Below are 17560 nucleotides of genomic sequence, written 5' to 3' on the forward strand. Positions count from 1 at the left end.
GCTAAGTGACAGGAGGACAAATATTATATTATTTTACTAGGACAAAGCATTTAAAGTAGTCCAACTCATTGAAGCTAAAAGTCAACAATGGTAAGTTACTGGAAGGGGAAAATGGGGGGGAGTTGCTTCAGTCATGGAAGATGAGAAAGCTCTACAAACAAACTTGCTATACAACACCATGCTGAAGCCAACAATACTGCTTTGGATCCTTAAATTTTTCCTACAGAGGTAGATCCAATGTATTCTTTAAACATAATACAAAAAGGAAGGAAGAGGGAAAAGTTATTTAACATAGTTTTCACTTTAAAAATTAGGAAGGAATTCACATTAGAACAGAAAAGTAGACAGCCAGGAAATGAATGATCTAGTCACTGAAATATATGAAGAAATACATTAAACATGATTAAAGTTACTAAGCAGTGGAATCTTTAGCTCTAACACTTAACCTTAGAAAGCAGCGTGAGACTTCAGATTAGCCCAATACACAGCAGGAAGTGGCCAACACAAAACAAACACAATGGTACTTTTGTAAACTTTTTGCTCCATATTGCTTTGTTTGGGCATTTTTAAACACTCTTGCTGGTCTTTTGCTTATATATTACGGTTTCGGATTTTGTGTTTTTATGGGGTTTGTTTTTGTGTATGGTGTATGTGTCTGTGTGTGCATGTTTCTTGTGCTTTTTCTTTTCCTCTGGTTTCTTTATTTGCCTCTTTGTTTCCTAGAGAGAGAGAAAGAAGCTATGGAGTTGGATAGGTGGGGAGGATCTGAGAGATGAAAGAGGGAAAACTGTGATCAAAATATATTATATGAAAAAGATTATTTTCAATAAAGATAAATTTAACAGGTTTATAAAAGGGGGAAGGGAATATGTAAGAACAGGTCCCAAGTTTCTCAGCAATTAAGAAAGAGCCATACTGACTGTTCCTTCTGACAAATATATTTTTATTTTTCAGTATTTAAAAAATATTATTTTATGTGTAGATATTATTATTATTTTATGGGAATCAAACCTGGGTCCTCTGAAAGAATAACCAGCACTCTAACTGCTGAGCCATCTCCCCAGCCCCATGATAAAAACAGTTTTTAAAAATAAAAAGGACTTCTGGTCAAGAAATTGTCTTAGTTCTTTCTTGGTTCTAGGTTCTCTGCTGCAAAAATATACACATATAATGTATACATATAGGTGTGTGTATATCTACAACATACACATGTATTTATACCACATACATATATAGAGAGACATACAGATATTGGGAGGCCCTAAAATAAGATAAGCATGCTTATGAAACAGAAAAACAAAATCTCCTTCTATCACTGTGTAATATGGAGTTTTGATTGTACATTTTGAACTTTCTATATTATACTCTCTGTATCATTTGTAACTTGTAAAAAAGCCTTGTAAATTTGACTTTATTTTTCAGAACAATTTTAGATTTACAGAAAAATGGAGATTAAATAGAATGTCCTTATACTCCATATCCAGTTTCTGACACTATCTTACATTAGTATGTTATACTCATTATAATTAATAAACTAGTGTTGTTACATTATTGTTAATGAGCCCATTCTTTATTTACAATTTCCTTAGTTTCTACCTAATGTTATTTTTCTGTTTAAGACATCATTGAGGTTACTGTATTTCTTTTAGTTGTCATGTAGTTTTAAGCTCCTCTTGGCAATTTTTCAGATTTTCCTCATTTTTCACGATCATGAAAATTGTAGGAATACTGGTCAGATTTGTTTTTTATAGGATAGCCCATTACTAGACTTTTTCTGTTGTTTTTCTTTTTTTTTTTTTTTTTGGTTTTTCGAGACAGGGTTTCTCTGTGTAGCTTTGCGCCTTTCCTGGAACTCACTTGGTAGTCCAGGCTGGCCTCGAACTCACAGAGATCCGCCTGGCTCTGCCTCCCGAGTGCTGGGATTAAAGGCGTGCGCCACCACCGCCCGGCTTCTGTTGTTTTTCTTAATGCTAGACTGGAGTGATGAGTTATTGGGAAGAAAACTACACTGGAAGAGGTCAGTTTTCGTCATACTGTATCAAGCAGAAATGCTAACAGCACTGATTTGTGACTGGTGGTGCTGGCTTTCATCATCCAGCTGAGGAAGTACTGGTCAACTTTCTCCATGACTTGCTTGTCTTCCTTTCCATAGAGTACTGTTGGGAAACAGGTCAACACAGGCCACTCATCACCAAACAGCAGGGTATTATGTCCCTAAGATTTCTCTCTTCTTTACTTCCTTCCTCAATTTTTTTTTAATTCTCAGAATCTGTACAAGACAGGGATATTCTACATTTTGAATCATCATTCAAAGTTAAGTTGTTTAGGTTGTTGCACAGATAGTTCTACAACAGTTCCTGTGTTTTATGCTGTTATTTTACTTTTATTATTGGAGTTCTACAACAGTTCCTGCGTTTTATGCTGTTATTTTACTTTTTGATACAGAAAGATGTACAAGGCTAATCTTATGTATTTCCTGCCTGAGTTATAGGAGCAGCCATTTATTTCTCCAAAAATCTCTTGTTACATTTAGCAGAGAATGGTAATAGAAGTAATCCATCCTCAGCAAGAGCAAGTTTGTTTCATTGGGGCTTACTATGCTCATACTAACCTGTGTATAAATACTTCTATATAAAGTACCTGTGTCTGGATTAAATTAAATATGAATCCACAGTGATGCTCCTAAATTTAACCTACTACCACATGGATCATTTTAATTTCTTCCCTTTATTTATCTACAAATTCCAACAGTGAGAACCTTAGCTTCTCCTATCTGTCAACCATTTACTTAATGATGTATGTACAGAAGTATCAGCATTGTTAACCAGAAAAATACATCAGAGACAAGGCCACTTAGATTTTATCCCTGTTTTCTTCTAAATGTTTGAGTATTGTTTTCTAAATGGGTCTATGACATATTTTCAATTAGTTTTTATGATAGAGGAAAGGTTTGTGTCTAGTTTTGAATTTAGATATCCAGTTGTTCTAGTACCGTTTGTAGAGAAGATTATTATTTCTGCATTGAATTATCTTTGTCAAACTTCAATTCAGTATATTTGTGTGGACCTAATTTTGAGGTTTCAATTCTGCTCCACTGACCCATTGGTCTTTTTCTCCACAATTCCACACTACATTAGATTATAGTTAAGTCTTGAAGGTAGGTAGTATCAGCTGCAATGTTGTTCTTCAATATTGTGTTGGACATTCTCGACCTTTTCTCTTTCCATATAACTTAGAATCAATTTGTTAATATCCACAAATAGCTTGCCAGAATTTTGTTGTGATTGTGTGGACTCTACAGACCAATTTGGAAAAAAATGACATTGTAACAATATTAGATTTTCAATATATAAATGCAAACTATCTCTGATTTTACATACCTTTTTAAAGACTTTCAAATTTCCAGCACATAGATCCCAATATGTTTTGTTAAATTTATATCTAAATAATTTATCTTTCTTTTGTGATACTAAATTTTTTAAACTAAAATTTTGAATTCCTTATTTCCTGTATACAGGTAGAAAACTGACTTTTTTCTTTAATTAATTAATTAATTTATTTTACATCCCAGCTGCAGCTTCCCCATCCACCTCTCCTCCCAGTCCTTCCTCCTCCCCCATCCCTGTTCCCACCAGCCAATCCACTCCTCCTCTGTTTCTGTTCAGGAAAGGGCAGGTCTCCCATGGATATCAACAAAACATGACATAGCAAGTTGCAGTAAGACTACCCAAATCCCCATTTATTAAGGCTGGGCAAGGTGACCTAGTATGAGGAGTGGGACAAAACAGCAGCCTCCAGAATGGGAAAAGATCTTCACCAACCTCACATCTGACAGAGGGCTGATCTCCAAAATATATAAAGAATTCAAGAAACTAGACATAAAAAAAACCCCAAATAATCTAATTAAAAATGGAGTAGAGAGCTAAACAGAGAATTCTCAACAAAGGAATCTCAAATGGCCAAGAAACACTTAAAGAAATGTTCAACATCCTTATTCATCAGGGAAATGCATATCAAAATGACTCTGAGATTCCAGAATGCCCAAGATTAAAAACACAAGTGAGAGCTCATGCTGGAGAGAATGTGGAGCAAGGGGAACACTCCTCCAATGCTCGTGGGAATGTAAACTTGTACAGCCACTTTGGAAGTCAGTGTAGTGGTTTCTCAGAAAACTGGAAATCAATCTACCCCAAGACCCAGCTATACCATTTTTGGGCATATACCCAAAGGATGCTCAATCATACCATACCATAAGGACACTTGCTGAACTATGTTCATAGCAGCATTATTTGTAATAAAAGCCAGAACCTGGAAACAACCTAGATGTCCTTCAGCCAAGGAAAGGATAAAGAAAATGTGGTACATTTACACAATGGACTATTACTCAGTTGTTGAAAACATTTTTATGCATAAGGTTTGTATGATACAAACTATACTTACTTAATAGTTGCAGTTTCCTTGATTTCTGGTTGATTATTTGGGATTTTTGACAAAATTACCTGTGAACAATATTATTTTTTTCTCTTCCTAATCCATGAACTTTCAATTTCCTTCCCTTTTCTTATATACTTCCAGTATACTGTCAATATGAGTGGGTAAAGAAGATATTCTTATTTTGTTCTGGACCAAAGAGCAAAGTATCTAGTTTCTTTCTACCAGGTATGATGTAGCTGATGATGTGTTGTAGCTATTCTTCACTAACTGGAGGATGTTCTCCTTTTTTCCCTGGTTCACTGAGTTTTAAAACATGAATGGACGTTAAGGAATTTTTTTCAAATATCTTTTCTGCATCACATGAAATAAGCACATGATTTTTCTTATTTAGGTTACAGATATGGAATCAATGAAATCTACACTGATTTTCAAATGTTGAACCACCTTTGGATGTTTGTTGATAATGATTTGTAATTATTTTCACACATTAATGAATTCTATTTTCTAATATTTTGAGTTATAACTAAAAATATTTGAAGAAAACATATTAATGGTTTCATCCGCATATATTAATTATATATAATAATAGATTTCATTATGATACTCAAAATGTTTTGATTTAGGACTTTTGCTTCTATGCCCAAGACAGGAGGTTGTAATTTTCTTTTACTGTAATATTTTTAACTGGTTTCTGTAATAAGCTAAGTTTCATTTCACAAAATGTATTCCCTCTGCTTCTTTTTTACAGAGCGAGAAAATCATTTTATTTTATTTTCGTGTTTTCTTTCCTCTATGTTCTTCCTTGACATAGATCTGAATTATTAAGCTATCTAATTTTCCTAGTCTTAGAAGAATAATTTTATTGTGACAAATTCTCTACATCCTTGTTCATCTGAGAACTGTTACTCTGTTTCCTCTTTATTGAAAGGATGTTTTCTGGATAGACTTCTGGGTGGGTGGGATTTTTTTCTCTTTAAACATAAATATTTCTTTTTTTCAAACATAAATATTTCATTCCATTCTCTTCTTGCTTGTGTTGCCTTGTGATAAGTCTGATGTAATTCTCTTTGATCCTATATAAAGTATTCCTTTTTTTTCTTTTCCTTGCCTTTCTATAGTTTGAATATGTTATGCTTAGATGTAGTTTTTGGTATTCATTGTCTTAATGTTCTCTGTGATTTCTGGATGTATGGCTAGTAGTCTGCCATTAATTTCAATAAATACTCAGAAATTAGTAATCTAAATAATTCTCTTCTTGTTCTTGTTCTTATACATGTGACACACACAATAAAAATAAATCTTTAAAAAATTAAAAATAGCCGGGCGGTGGTGGCGCACGCCTTTAATCCCAGCACTCGGGAGGCAGAGCCAGGCGGATCTCTGTGAGTTCGAGGCCAGCCTGGTCTCCAAAGCGAGTTCCAGGAAAGGCGCAAAGCTACACAGAGAAACCCTGTCTCGAAAAACCAAAAAAAAAAAAAAAAATTAAAAATAATCATTATAAAAAATACAGAAGGCAAAAAATATCAAATTGGAAAAAAGAATAGAAAGCTAACTCACAGGGGGTAGAAGAAGGGCTAATAAATGTAAAATTACATGTATATCTTTATTGGAAATGAGGAATATGAAATTTAAAAAATAAATTACCTTTCCAAACTATTAAGTAAAGTTAAAAATCTAATATAAAGTCTTGGCAAAGAGGTGAGGGGAATCTCTGAAATACTGCATGTTAGAAGTGGAAGATACAGATATCCTGTATCAGTAATTTCATTCCTAGGTATGCAACCTAGAACAGTAATTCTTGAAATTCCACTCTTAGATCAATAGTGTCAGCATTTCCTCTGGAAACATGTAGGAAATGCAAATTTTCATACCCTTTTCCAGAGATACTAAGTCAAAAACCTGGTGTTGAAGGCCAGCAATCTATATTTGAGTAACTTCTTCCATTGCTTTTCATGTACACTAAAATGTGAGAACTATTACAAAAGAGTGATATATTTCTCAATATTTTGCCTGAGATCTACAGGAGGAGCATGCATTAAACACTGTAGCCCACATATACTACCCTTCTTCATACTTAATTGTATGGGATACACTTTGATCTATTATTCTATTCTATTCTATTCTTCTATTCATTTCCTTAATAATAAACCCTTGCTGCTCTGACCTATGAATCGTAACTTAGGTTTGAAAAACATTGTCTAGGAGGAATGTTTGTATATGGGTAATAAAGAGATGTGTACAAGCCAGGCCTGGTGTTTTAAGACTAGAATCTCAATGATTTAAGAGGCCAAGGCAGGGAAATCACAAGTTCATGATTACTTGGGCTACAGAGTGAGTTCAAGGTTAGCCAATGCAAGTAGTGAAATCCTGTTTCAACATAAGTGAAAAAGAAGTCTATGGATATAGCTCAATGGTAGAGAATTTGCCTAGTATTCACAAGGTTTTAGTTTCAATCTCTAGTACTGAAAAAAAAGACAATATGCATAACAATGTTTGTTACAGCTTTATCTGTAGTAGTAAAGTAATGGGGGAAAATAAATCATCAAGAAAATGGACAAATGAGTTATAGCATATTCCTATAGTGGAATACTAAATAGTTCCTTGTATCATTAGAAATATACTTTTAAAATATTGGATACATTGAGTCAAAATAGTAACAGAAAAATATATAGAGTATGACATTATCTACATAGTTTTAAAATGTATTAAATTGTACTTATGAATATCTATGAATATTTATGGATATCTAAGATGTACCTTGGGTTAAGATAGGGTCATATCTTGATAAATCCTTTGTAAGTTGAAAATATCTTAAGTTAGAAATGCACTTAATATATGTAATCTATGGAACACTGCAGGTTAGAAACCTAGTACTCTGGAGTGTCAATGGTTTCTCCTCACCATATATGGCTAACTGTGAGCTGTACGTCACTGTGGCTGCCCAGCATCTCTAAAGTACTATAGCACCACAATGCATATGGCTAGCTTGACAAAAACAAAAATTCAAAATCCAGAGTATAGGTCCTACTGAATGCATTTTCTCATGCAATTATGTAAAAGAAAGTAAATTTAACTATCATTAGTTAGGGACACTTGCATACAGTTTTATGTAGTAAATACATAAAATTACCCATGGGAACAGAACTAGCAAATTCAAAATAGTGGTTAAACCTGAAAAGAAGGAAGAATGGGATTGATGAAAAATACATGCAATTCTTTAGGTATATCCCTAATTTATTCATGGGATAATTATTCTTTGACATGTTAGTTACAGCTCATGACAAAAAGTAAATGAAAGTCAAGCTACCCTTGGAACAGGAGTAACATAACAAAGTCAGTCAAAGTACTACAATATCCCTCCATCCATTTTTTTTAAATCAGGGAATGTTACTATTTTTAATTCTGTCTTCTTAAATTAGACAAAAATTAATGCTTTAAGGATTTGTGCTGTTAATGGTACCTGCAACCAAGTGGTCAATCACTAGGAAATTGTTGGTTACTTTTCCTATAATTCAGAGCTTCTAGTGGGTATGCGCTAAATCTCATTATTTAAAAATTTTGAGGGGACTTTAGAACCTAAGAAAGGCACACATAACATGGTAGGAAATAGGCTACTTAAATAGTATGTGGAAAATGATGCTTAACATAAAGGACAAACAGAATACCTATGTCATAATCTTTGGCATAATCAAAGGTAATTTTAAAATGCTCCATTAGGTAGAGGTAAGTAAAGTGAAAACAACCCATGTTGTGTTCTTGATTTGGCCTATACCTTGTTTGGTTCCCCTGGGTTATATGAAGAAAACATAGGGATGTTTCGGATCTCCTCCTCTGACAAACGGCTTCTCTGGATCTCATCTTCAGGGATAAATTCTATTGGTTGCGTCAGCTTCTTACGCCCAGTCCAATACTGCTCAGGTGGAAAATCAATAACTTTTGCAACATGGTGACTGGGGCCTTTACCCTGTGCTGCCTGTTTTCCCTTGTCCTGGAGTAGTGATGGGTTCTCAGCTGTGCCACTATCACCCACTGATGTAGCTGAGACCAGTGAGTGGGAAGCAAAGGGTTCACCTCTCATAAGTTGGAACTCTTCAAGACGTTTTTTCATTATAGTCTCGTGGTAAAAACCTTCCAGGTTGTTCATGGGATCACCTTTGTTCTTCTTTGGGGGTTCATCTGGATCAAGACAAAGAGATATGGAAGTTCTACAAAGCCTCCCCAGTACAACCTTTTAAAAATTAATAAAAATTAAATTCTGGATCTCAGATACAGAACCTCTTTTAGAAAAGTTTTTTATAACATGTAGCAAGTGTGTGTGTGTGTGTGCTTGCACGCATGCACAAGCACATGCATGTACATGTGAGTGTGCATGTAACTTAAAACTGCATCTTGAGCAATGCCAATACATGGCAAAGTAAGGCACCCAGAAACCTCAAGCTCCTACAAGTATACATACCTCTAAATCACAAGGACATTTGAAGAATAGAACCAGGATGGCATGTTCATATTCATGAACTTAGTAATTCCTAAGTATCACTTAATTCCAAATTTATATTTAAATGACTTTGATTATTTCAGTGACTTTTTAAATACTTGGTTATTTAATCAAGATCTAAATCAGTTTTTAGCTCTTATAACTTTTAAATCATTTTTCTGTCCCATCCCCCATCCCTTCATTAACTTTTCTCCTCCACCCATTGATATTATACAACCATTACTTGTTTTGTAAACAAATTGATTTAATGAAATGTTTTCTGATGATAACTTGTTAAAAATTTCTTGTATTTCTTGACAGTTAAATCTAGTCTAATCTGTTGTCATTGGTCACTTGTATATACCTTTTTATTTTTTTAAATCAATTTGGGTCAAATTTGGTGCATTTCAAATGCCCGACATATATATATATATGCTCTTAAATACCAGATTATCCAGAACAGATAAAGACCATTTACAATATTCTAGAAAGTTACATTAAAGATGGTTTCTACAAAGAGTTAATTAGATTCATGTTCAATATTTAAGGAAAAAAATTCATATAAGTGTATATTCCTATTGTACCATGCCTCAAAGCACATAATGTTTACTGGGCACACTTTTAGTGATGCTGAAATTAATCTGTGAAATTAAGTGGTGCTTGTCACATCCCTCAATTATTATGTACTCCCATTCACCTTTTATATAATGGGCTTTATATCCATTGGTAATTATTGTTTAGCTCTATTAACTTACTATGAATTACAAAATGGGGCTTCCTTGACTCTATTATTTCTTATAACCATCAACTTTTTATTTTCCTGAATATAGCTTATATAAGAAAAGCAGGATAAATGCTTGATTCTATCTGTTCTTCATTATTTAAGAGAGTAAGGAACTATTACTTTAGAAATACCTAATGGTGAACAGTGGTTATCTGCAGTACAATTATGAAATCACGTGTTATTATATAATGTATGTATTTCAATTAAATATAGTGATTATTTCTGGTAGTGGCCAAAGCGTCCCACTGGGAACCCATACAAAGTCCCTTAAAGCAGCTCCTATACTGCTTTCTGATTCCCTGGCACAGCAGGGAATCACACCCAAGCTTATCTTGCACATTTTCTAACTTAACCATGGACTATTTTTCCGAGGATCCCTGGTTCCTTTGAATGAAATGCACGTGGAAACTACTGTTGTTGAGAGTGTTCATTGTTGTTACTTCTCAGCCTTTACATTAGACAAAGCTGGGGTGTTTTAGAGTAGAAAATAGATCTTAAATTTATAAGAGCATTTCCAATTCAGATTTAATATGACAAGGTTTATACTTAAATTCTGGTTTTAGACTTGCATTTCTTTTCTTTTTTTTTTTTTTAATTTTTTATTTTTATTTTTATTTTTCGAGACAGTGTTCCTCTGTGTAGCTTTGTGCCTTTCCTGGAACTCACTTGGTAGCCCAGGCTGGCCTCGAACTCACAGAAATCCGCCTGGCTCTGCCTCCCGAGTGCTGGGATTAAAGGTGGTGCATTTTATTTTGTTTGGAGGGTTGCTTTTGGGAGACCTGGGGGTCAAACCCAGGGCTGCTTGCCTTCTAGGCAAGTACTCTATCACAGCTTTATTTCTGGTTCCTCAGATCCTAAAAATATTATCAAGGTGGTTTATTAACTTTCTCTAACAACATATTCACATAATTGAAAAATTCCACAAGCAATACTAATATGGCTAACAACAATAAAATGATTGAATATACTTTTATATTTTTGCAGTCCTTAGCGTATATATTGTTAGTGATAGATATGTATTACTTTAAAGTCACTACAGTAATTATTTTCTCTGTGTGGTTATGCTATCAACTATGTTTATCATTTGCTTTATTTGCTTCAGGTTGTTTTTGAATTTTATGGATTTATTCTTTCTTGAGTTTTGTGTGTATGTGATCCTGGGGATTGAATTCAGGGCTTAGCACACGCTTAACAAACACTCAACTGTGAAGTATATCCCCCAGCCCTTTTCCCTTTTTGATTAAAGTTTTTATTACATTTGTAATCATGCAAAACATGTATATGGCTCTAAAGTAAAAAGGGTTATACAGCACCTTTACAGAAGTATCATTCCATCCCTGACCCCTTCCTTCATTTCATTCCCTTCCTTCCCATAAATACTATTTCTTATTAAGTTTGACTTAATACAATTCCAGTATTTCCTTTTTTTCAAACTATATATACATATATACATACAGTTCATTAGGTATACCTTTCTCCTATATAAATACTGGTCTGGTCTAAAACTTTCTTTTTTAGATTTAATAATATATCCCATAAATTATTCCATATTAATATAAAAACTATTCTTTTGCCTTTTATACAATACTTCATTGTACAATAGTTATTCAGATACGTTCCTACTAACAAACACTGAAATATTTGTCTTATATCCAGCAAAATATCTTATGCTATTTTGAACTATGCCCTGAAAATTAGTCGTGTGTGTATACATATATACATATATATGTATATATGCATGTATATAATTTGGTATTTTTCAAACATTTGTTTCAAATACATTCTAAGAAGTGAAATTGCTGAGACAAAGAGAAAGAGTAAATGTTGATGCAATTTTTACATATAAATTTCACCCTGTAGGAGTTGTACTCTTCTGTATTTCTATCAGCAATGTATAAAAGTATTTATCTCTTAAGATACAAAAGGTGGATTCAAGAAAAAGAAGCCATGAATTTGAAAGAGAACAAAGGGGAAATACTGAGGAAGGGCTGGAAGGAGGAAAGGGAAGGGGGAAAATATATAATTGTATTTTAATTTCAAAAACTAAAAAATATATTTTTAAAGGGTACAAAAGGTATACTCATCAAGGAAATGATTATCCAATATAGCTGCATTAAAATAAAAAGAAATTCCTGTTCATCAAAAGTGTCATAAGTGTGCCAACAAAATGGGTCAGTGGATAAAGGTACTTGCCACAAAACCTGCTGATCTGGGTTCAATCCCTGGGACCCACATATAGAAGGAGAGAACTAATTCCCCACAAGTTATCTTCTGATTTCTATACATATGCCATGACACAAGGCATCCAATCAATAAAAATAAAAGGCATAAGTAGACAGAAAAACTACTGGATAAGATACTACACATATAATCATTAGAGAGTGTGAATGCTAAATGTATGAAATTTCATATATCTGTAAGAAACAGGGGTGGGCAACCAAGAGGAAAATGAACATAAGATTGATGAATCTTCTATAAAAGAAAATAAACACATAGCTAATAGATATATAACAAGTATTTGGTCATATAGTTTGGTGAAATACAAGTCAGATGAGGAGTGAGATCCACAGAAAAAAACCTGATATTTGAAAACATATAAAGTCATGCCAATACCATATTAGCGAGGCTACAGAGCACCAGAGCTGTAAGAGCATTCTAAAGTATATACTCAAAAATGCTTAGTTAATGACCACTATGAGCCAGGCACTATTCTGGGTTCTCAGGAGAGATGGAGAAAAGAAAAGACCCTAGGAACTATTAAGAAAAATGTTTGGAGCCAGGTGGGGTGGCACAAATTTTTAATCCCAGCACTCAGAAATCAGTGAGATGTAGGTAGATCTCTGTGAGTTTGATGCCAACCTGATTTCCATAGTGAGTTTCAGACCAGCCAAAGCTGCAGAATGAGACTCTGTCTCAAAAAATAAAATTAAAAAAAGTTGGCAGTTGGTAGATAACATTTAGCAAGTTTCCCCTACAAATACATAATAAATAGCTATGAAAAAAAAGAAAAAGATACTCCTTCACCAACTCCAGGAAGATTAGCCTGGATAGAGAATTAAATCTAGGCCTGCCACACTGAAATCTAGTGCAGGGCTTCTACCTTTAGGCTTCTACTGTGGACTGAGTCGTGAGAACTTTAGGCTCTGAGGTATAGACTACTCCAAAAACCCTGCCTCCAGCCTCAGGAGGCACATTAAATAGCTGGACTCTACTTACCCACCTGAAAGCTGAACAGAGCTTTTTCTCAGAGTTCCGTGCCAAGCCTCCCATGGTGAAAGCCAGCACTGAGTAGAAACTACAGGCTCTAAGCACAGTCCTGAGCTCAGATATACCCTTTAGGTGCATTCCCACACGAGCTGTAGACCTGTGTACCTATGAGAGATACCCAAGTTTCCACTGTATCAGTTCTAGCATTGGTTTAGAAATGGGGTACTCTCTCTCTCAACTTTCTGGACTGGACAAGCCCTGGCAACTTTGAGGTTCAGCTATGACTCACCTTAGAATCAGCTTTAGTGGTCAAGGAACTATCTCTACTAACTCTACCCAAACCTTGGGCACCACAGCTAACAGCAGGCCAGTGCTCACAGATGGGAGCACTGCAATTTTCTAGGTACATGAACATTAGTGTGACACACTTGTATTTTGTCATGTATCACTGACACATGGGCCCTTGAGGCTGTGAGACTGACATGTGAGTCAGCTTAGTATCTGTCTAGATGGCTAAGGTCTACTTACACCAACATTATCCCAACCTCGGGCAGCAGAAGATGGTGCCAAGACCCCATTATTTGTGGTAGGACTTTCCCGTGGAGCTTCCTTAGTGCTAGGCATATAAAATACCACACGAAGTGGAGCCTACCAGCCCCATCTGCAGGTCTGTCTGCTGTTTCTTTGAAAAATTTAACTAAATGACAAACCACTTGCTAACACACCCAAGAAGATGGGAGAGAAGAAAAGAAACGATTTAAATTATGGACTAAAGAGGAAGCATCACCACTCACAAAAATGAAAATGATTATAAAGGAACATTGTGAAGAACTTTAAGTCAACAAGGTAGAAAATTTATATGAATTGACAAATTTGTAGACATAAAAAAAATATCGAAGCAGATTCCAGAAAGAGAATAACTTACTAAATCTCTCACAAGAGATTGAATTAGTAATCAGCTATCCCAAAGAAACATCCAGGTTCAGTCAGATTCATTGGTGAATGACATGAAACATTTAAAAACCGAATACCAATCTTGCACAAAATCTTAGGAAGTAGAGGAAGAAGGAATCTTTTTCAATTAATTCTATTAGTACCACAGACACCAAAAGTAAACAAGGAGAGCAGAATAAAACCACAGACCACTGTTTCTCATGAACCTAGACGTAAAAATATTAAATGGGATGACATATGTGGCAGTTAGAATAAGGTGAGGAAGGCGCCATGAGCTAAAGAATGCTAGTGGCTTCTAAAAGCTGAACAAAGCTCACCTAGTCTTGAGAACCATTTTAACAACTTTATCTTAGGACTTCTGATCTCTACAACTATACTACAAGAAATCTATGTTGCTTTAGGTCATCAGATTTATAGTAATTAATTATAGTAACCATAGTTACTATAGTAACCAAGAAAGTAATATACTACAACAGAGCATGGACAGAAAACCTAGAGCTAAGATTAACGGTTAAAAACAGATGTTTCCCCCTGAAGATTGAGAAGAAAGAGGCTGGAGAGATGGTTCAGCAGTGAAGAGCACTGCTCTTCCAGAGAAGTTGGCTTTGGTTCCTAGTACCTATGCCAGGCAGCTCAAAACTACCTCTAAGTCTAGCTCAAAGGAAGCTGACCCCTTTTCTGGCTTCTACAGGCATCATCACACACAGGAGCACACACACACACACACACATACACACACACACACACACACACACACACACACACACACACACACACACACACACACAATACTTTATTAAAAAAACTGGCTTGTGAACATGACAGTACTGCTGCACTCATGAACTCACAGTAGTGGTGCTAGCGTTAAGACCTGCACAGGATCAAGTCAGTCAACGTTCTAGCATGGAGTGGAGTAGGGGACTTGGCCTGCACCTCTGAGGAGCTATTGACAGCTGCTGGCTTCTATGGGAAGGACTGTCAGTTTTCTTTAAGGGTGTGGCCTCTGGTTAGCTGACCATGCTCCAAGGAAAGACTCTCTACCCATGTGGATATTAGTAACACAAACTTGACTCCATTGGTTATTTTTTTTAAATGAGAGGGTAGGAAATTGGGGGGGGGTGAGGGTGGATCTGGTAGCAATGAGGAGAAGTAGAGGGTGCATATGATCAACTACAGCTTAATGGTATATGAAGTTCTCAAAGAATGAATAAAATAGTACGTTAAAAGAAGGTTGAGAATAAAACAGAGACATTAGCTTACACTATTTCCACTGAATAGTGTACTAAAGGTTTGAGAGAATACAAGAAGGCAAAAACAAGTAAATTATCAATAAGTTTCCAGATTAGAAAATGAGTAAAACTTCTTTATTCATAGGAAACATGCTTTTTTCCCATGTAGAAAATCCCAAACTATCTACAATAAAACTACATACTAATAAAAAAAACCAATAAAACATTTAATTAGCTATGTTAGGCTAATATAAAATCAATACAAAACCCAACTTATTTCTACATACTTGCAGACAAGAATCAGAAAACCAAACAGAACAATTCTATTCACAAGAGTGTCAAAATAAATAAAATGCTTAGAAACAAGTTTACTATAAGAAGAATAAGTTTGGTACATTACAAAATATAAAATAATGATGAGATAAATTGTAAACAATATGAATAAAGAGACATTCTGTGTTCATGGACTAGAAGAAACTGTCACTAAAAAAAGACATTATTTTCTAAATTTAGTGATAGATTCAATCCAATCTCCCTTAAATTCCAGCAATTTTTGTAGAAAAATCAACAGGGTATTGCCGAAATTTGCATGGATACAAAAGCCCTAGGATAGAAGAAGTAACGTTGGAGGAGTTACTGCGATTGACAAACTCCCTATAAAGGGCCATACAATAGGGATTTGAAACATAAAGACAAACATACAGATCAAAGGAACAAAACTGTACAAGGAAATTCAATGGGAAAAATAGTCTTTGCAAGATACAGTGTTAATCAACTGGAAATCTTCCTATAAAATTAAGAACTTAGATCACACCTTACAAACACAAATTTCCATGCAAAACGATATAAGAACTAAGATAGTAGGTATTCTAGAAGAAGACATAAGGCTGTATTCTATTTTTTTTTCACTTTGAGTCCAGGAAAGATTTCTTAGTTAAGATACCAAACGCTTAAATCACAACATAATAAATTTCTAAACTGGACTTCATTAATACAAAACATTTGTGCTTCAAGACACCATTAAGAATACCAGAACAAATAAACTACAGACGAGAAGCAAGCATTATGCCTTATAAAGGACTTGTCTTCAGAAAACACAAAGAAATCTCAGTACACAATGCTAAAAATACCAATACCCCACAAATTTAAAAATGGACAAAATACTCAAATATTCACTATAGAAATTTTCTTTTGATAATGAGTAAGTGCATAAAATATATTTGATAGTGAAAGTATAAAATCCATGTGAATAGCTTCAGAATGCCTATTTTTACTGTATACAAGTTCACTGAGATGTATAAACTTTGGGTGTTGGTTAGACACTATCTATTTGATACAAATTTACAGGAAAATATACCCTATGACTCTAGAGAGTTGGAGATAAAATATTTAATACATATAATGCCTTAAAACATATACATATGTTTACATATATATACATATACATATATATGCCTTTATCTATAATGCCCAAGCATTCCTAGCTTCCTTCTTTCTGTAGTAATGCTTAGATAACTGGAGACCACTAAGATCTTCCAAATTCAAGGAACTGTGGAGTTGAGGTACTGTTTTGATACAGGCTTAATGTGACTTCTGAACAAAGACTAGTCCTGACACAGACACAAACAGATGGAAGGGTATTCAGAAGTAAAAGCATCTTAACATTTGTTAAACAGGCAAATAATTCAAGGCCCACTCACAAAGGAGGCTGCTCAATGGTCGATAAAGTTGTGAGGATGTGCCCCTTATCACTAGTTATCTGGAACATGAAATTAAACCACAATGAAGCAAACAATATAGTCTTGAACTCCTGAGAAGTATAAATGTCTGGAAACACAATCGTATTTAACACAATACACATCTGCACATGCGTGCACACACACATGAACACACTTACATGCACACACACACAAAATAAGAGTTATTCTAAAGCAAATTAAATGCAATGCATGATCCATGATTATATCCTGGATAAAATCAGAAATCTGATTATAAAATGTATATTAGATAAAAATCTCAGTAGTAACACAATCATTTCTTAAGGAGGATCATAATATTATGGTTGTAAAGGAAAATGCCTTTAGGAGATACATAATGAAATATTTAAGAATAAACCCTACAGTCTAAAAAGATAGTTCAGTGGCTAAGAGTGCTTATTTCTTTTGCAGAAGACCCAGATGTACTTCCCAGCATGCATATGGCAGCTCACAACTGCCCATAACTACAGTTCTAGGAGAATGGATGCCTTCTGGTCTCTGTGGGCATTAGGCATGCACATGGTACATACAAACAAGTGAACCACTCACACACATAAAACTTCAAAAGAATAAATCCTAATTTCATCTGATGGTTACTTCAAATAGTTTGCTAGCTATTCTTTTAAGTTTTTTCCATACTGGAAAAATTTCACAACAATAAAATAACACTTGAACAAGGGCTAAAGTGTAAAGTTTAATATTAATAAAGTTTATTATTAAT

General features: G+C 34.6%; 1 protein-coding gene across 4 annotated transcripts in view; it reads right to left on the reverse strand.

Moving 5' to 3' along the window:
- Nucleotides 1-17560, reverse strand: part of Rbm41 (RNA binding motif protein 41) — a 52856-nt gene that overhangs the window by 9765 nt on the left and 25531 nt on the right. For 3 of the 4 annotated variants that reach the window (XR_008217825.1, XM_052736673.1, XM_052736663.1), the window contains one exon: nucleotides 8207-8610. The exons of the other annotated variant lie outside the window; for it this stretch is intronic. Coding sequence is in view for 2 of the 3 variants with exons in the window: in XM_052736673.1 (XP_052592633.1) it covers nucleotides 8207-8610 (404 nt within the window). In the remaining variant the exon portion in view is untranslated. The remainder of the gene's footprint in view (nucleotides 1-8206; nucleotides 8611-17560) is intronic. 4 annotated transcript variants of the gene reach the window in all.

Source organism: Peromyscus californicus, unplaced genomic scaffold (assembly GCF_007827085.1).
Source record: "Peromyscus californicus insignis strain IS unplaced genomic scaffold, ASM782708v3 Scaffold_10__1_contigs__length_136768540, whole genome shotgun sequence".
NCBI classification, from domain to species: Eukaryota; Metazoa; Chordata; class Mammalia; order Rodentia; family Cricetidae; genus Peromyscus; species Peromyscus californicus.